This window comes from Terrapene carolina, unplaced genomic scaffold, assembly GCF_002925995.2.
Source record: "Terrapene carolina triunguis isolate 2854851 unplaced genomic scaffold, T_m_triunguis-2.0 Scaffold30481, whole genome shotgun sequence".
NCBI lineage: Eukaryota > Metazoa > Chordata > Testudines > Emydidae > Terrapene > Terrapene triunguis.
In genome coordinates this window covers 461-4,163 of record NW_020694832.1, presented here as the reverse complement: position 1 = coordinate 4,163, position 3,703 = coordinate 461, and the positions used below count along the sequence as shown (strand labels likewise).

General features: G+C 67.1%; 1 protein-coding gene across 1 annotated transcript in view; it reads right to left on the bottom strand.

Annotated features, from left to right (window-relative positions):
- Nucleotides 1-3,171: 3,171 nt before the first annotated feature.
- LOC113409175 (V-type proton ATPase 116 kDa subunit a-like) overlaps nucleotides 3,172-3,703 on the bottom strand; it is an 841-nt gene continuing 309 nt past the window's right edge. The window contains exon 2 of the mRNA XM_026662810.1: nucleotides 3,172-3,530. Within this exon, the coding sequence (XP_026518595.1) occupies nucleotides 3,449-3,530 (82 nt within the window). The 3' untranslated portion in view covers nucleotides 3,172-3,448. The remainder of the gene's footprint in view (nucleotides 3,531-3,703) is intronic.

The following is a 3,703-nucleotide window of genomic DNA, read 5'->3' as shown; positions in this document are numbered from 1 at the left end:
GGCAGGGATATGGCACCGTTGGCAGGGGCAGGAGGCTGCTGAGATACCATGCACGGGACGCGGCCCTACAGAGTGGAGGATGGGGGGTGGGACAGGGTGCCATGGGCCGTGAGGTGGGCTGTTGGACTGGGGTGGGGGGGGTGTGTGCAGAGCTATGCCGTAGGGTGAAGGAGGGGGTGGGATATGTTGCCATGGGCAGTGGCTGTCCCGGTGCCCATCTCAAGCATGGCTCTTCTCTGGCACACGCAGATCATCCTGAACTCCATGCACCGGTACCAGCCCCGCTTCCATGTGGTGTACGTGGACCCACGTCGGGACAGCGAGCGCTTCGCCCACGAGAACTTCAAATCCTTCACCTTCGCAGAGACCCAGTTCATGGCGGTGACGGCCTACCAGAACCACCGGGTGTGTGTGAGGCCCAGAAACCGGCCCCAGCCTACAGGGCACTGAGCCAGCCCTCCCTGGGCCCCAGGGCTGGACATTATAGTCCCCCTTCCTGTGATCCCTGCTCACAGGAGTCCCTCCCCCCCACACCATCTTCGGGCCACAGCGCCCCCTGCGGGGCAGGGCAGGGCTACGCAGTGCAGGCTCCATCCCCTCCCTGGGGTCACAGTGCCCCCTGCTGGGGAGGGTGGGGCTGGGTGGTGCAGGCTCCGCCCCCTCCCTGGGGTCACAGTGCCCCCTGCTGGGGAGGGTGGAGCTGGGTGGTGCAGGATCCGCCCCCTCCCTGGGGTCACAGCGCCCCCTACTGGGTGGTGGCCTCAGGGCTGATTTCATGCAGGGGATGCAGCGTCTCTCTGCAGGATTCCTGCCCCACTGCGCCTAGGGAGCAGCTGATGTGAGCAGGTGTCCCCGAGCTGCTGCCAGCCCCCTGGGGTGGGGTGGGGGGTCTCCGGGGCTGGTTTTGGAGGGCTGCTTCCCTCACCCTTCTCTCTCTCTCTGCAGATCACACAGCTGAAAATCGCCAGTAACCCCTTTGCCAAGGGGTTCCGAGACTGTGAGCCAGATGACTGGTAACTGCCCCTCCAGCACCCTCGCCACCCGGCGGGAGATGGGAGCACTGGTGACTCCCCTCCCCCCACAGGGTCCCACTGTCCTAACTACTGGGGGGGGGGGTGTCTCCCTCCCACCCAAGGGCTCATCCACTTGGCAGCCCCTCACACACGCAGCCCCTCCCCCCCGTCCCATCCCAAGAGAAGAGGGGAAGCGCAGCCAAGAGGGGCAAGTGATGGCACAAGGCGGAGGGGCCTACTATCACCTCCCCAGCAGCTCCCCCCCAGCTATGTACCCCAGTGCCCACTCCCACCCAGCCCCCACCAGCCACCCCCGGAATCAGTGCAGGATGGTTTGCACAGGTGCAAATTAGCTCATTAAATAGTTTGCAGCGAGGGTCTTCCAGGGGAGCTGTGCTCTGCTGGGGGAGGGGCACCTCTGGCCATCCTCCTGCCCCCCCCCCAAATGTCTCACCCCAGCTGGGCCCCCTCCCCATTTCTCACCTTCCCCCTTCTCATGTGCAGGCCTGGGGCATCAGGACCCCTGCTGGGCACCTTGGCCCGCACTCGAGGGACGGGCCCCTCCTCCCAGCTGAAGGACAAGCAGGAGAAAGGTAACCCCCACCCCCAGGGCTATTAGCTCTGACACCAGGGTGCTCCCCCCACCCCCAGCCCACCTGGAGAGCATGCAGGGGCAGGGCTGTTGCATACAGCTGGCGGGGTGCACCCCAGGGCTGGAGCTGCTGGGCTGGGGGCATGGGTGGTCGTAGGGGATGCGGGTGCTGGAGGAGCCCCGCCCCGGGGTCTCTTCATCTGCAGCTGGGCAGGGCAGGGCTCAAGGAGCCACAGACGGGTGCTGAGGCTCTTGGGCTCAGCCTCCAGCACTGGTTGAGGTAGGGGGCAAGGGGTGGAGCTAAGGCAGGGGGTGGGGCTCTCACACTGGCAGGGGTGGAGCCAAGGGAGAGGGTGGGGCTCTCGCACTAGCAGGGGCAGGGTTTGGGGACCTTGGCACAGCAGCCCTGCCGTGGCTGTGACCCAACCTTGTTCTCTGCTCTCTCCCCAGGGCTGCCGGGCCGGCGCCGTGTCCGGGGGCAGCTCCCCGCCACCCTCCTGCGAGAGGCCGCCCAGCTCCAGCACCCCCCGCTCGTGCCACTCGCGGGCGCCCGCAGTTTCCAGGACAGCTCGGCTCCGCGGCGCCCTCTCCCCACAGAGCTGGGGGCCCCCCTGTACAAGCCCCTCTCCTACCACAGCGTATACGTCGGGGCCAAGCCACGGGTGGCACCTTACCCGCTGCCCGCCAGCCTCCACCCATTCAACGTCTACGGCGCCAGCCCCCCTGCCCTCAACTACGGGCAGCAGTGATGGGTAGCGGGGTTGTCCCCCGGCTGCTTGGGGGCACATAGGACCCACTCTGACTCACCCCCCTTCCCAAGTACTCAGACGCCTGCCCCATGGCAAGCCCCAGCCGCAGCGTGACAGAGGCAGGCTCCAGCCTGAGAGTCTCACTAGAAGCCCCCCCGGCTGCCCGGCTCACAGTATCCCTGGCCAGGCTGGGCTCCTCCTATCGTAGCCAGCTGCTGGGGGCAGGGCTGCATGGCTCCCTCCCTCTCCGCTGCTGCAGGGCCGGCCCCCCCAGGCCACGAGGCTCTCACTTTGGGCCATGAGCTGCCCCACAAGTCTCCCCAGCGTGTGGCCATTAAACTTCCCTGCCCGAGCCTTTGGTGTGGGGGGAGCCCTGAGCACTGCCCCTGGGAATGGGAGCCACATGCCCAGGACACAGGGCAGGGCAGTGCCCAGAGCACATGGCTGGTCAGATCCTGCCCCCCCCTCCCGCCCAGGCAGGAGCTGCCTTCATCACCCCCCTCCCTCCCAGCCAGTGCTGACCAGGGTGCAACCAACAGAGCCTTGGCCCCAGCTGGCCTGGCACATGATCCACACCCAGGGGTGCTGGCCCAGTTTAGCAAGGGGAGACAGCGCCAGCTGGTGCTAGTGTAGGGTAACTGCAGCGCCACTCCGGCAGGGGCTGTGCAAGGTGCCCCTCGAGTGAGACATGCGGGGAGAGCTGCCCGGGCAGAGGGCAGGGTAGGTTCACGCTCCAGAGCCGGGAGCTCAGCTGGCCAGGCCCCGTGAGCGCCACCAGAGGCCCGGCGGGTTCCCGTCACACACCGACAGGGACGGGACAGTTTCACTCTTTAATCGTACAAAAGCCAGGACAGACGTAATCTGTGCCCAGGCAGGGAGCACCAGGCTCCGGCAGGCAGCAGATGACAGCACCAGACCAAAGGGGAGGGGAGGGGCAGGGGAGGGGAAACAGCGCCAGGCTTAGGGGGGCGGGGGGCAGCAGCCAGGGTAGAAGGTGCAAACCCACAGGGAGCCCCCTGCCCCAGGACAGGGCGGGAGGGGGCACCATCCCCTTGAGGTGAGGGTGGCGGGGGGCACCTGGTGCCGAGCTGGCCCTACTCCCAGCTGTCGGGGGGGAAGGCAAAGGGGCTCAGCTTGTACCCGGCGCCCACGTAGAACTTGTTCTGGAATTCCACCCTGCAAACAACACAGGAGGGGGGTCAGCGCAGACATCACCCCCCAAAACTCACCCAGGGCCTCCCCCATCCCAGGGGCTGCCCCACCCCAGACCCGCCCATCCCCCACACCCCAGAGTCCAAAGCAGCTCCCCCCTCCCCCCACTGCGAGTATGGGGCGGGGGGGCTCACCAG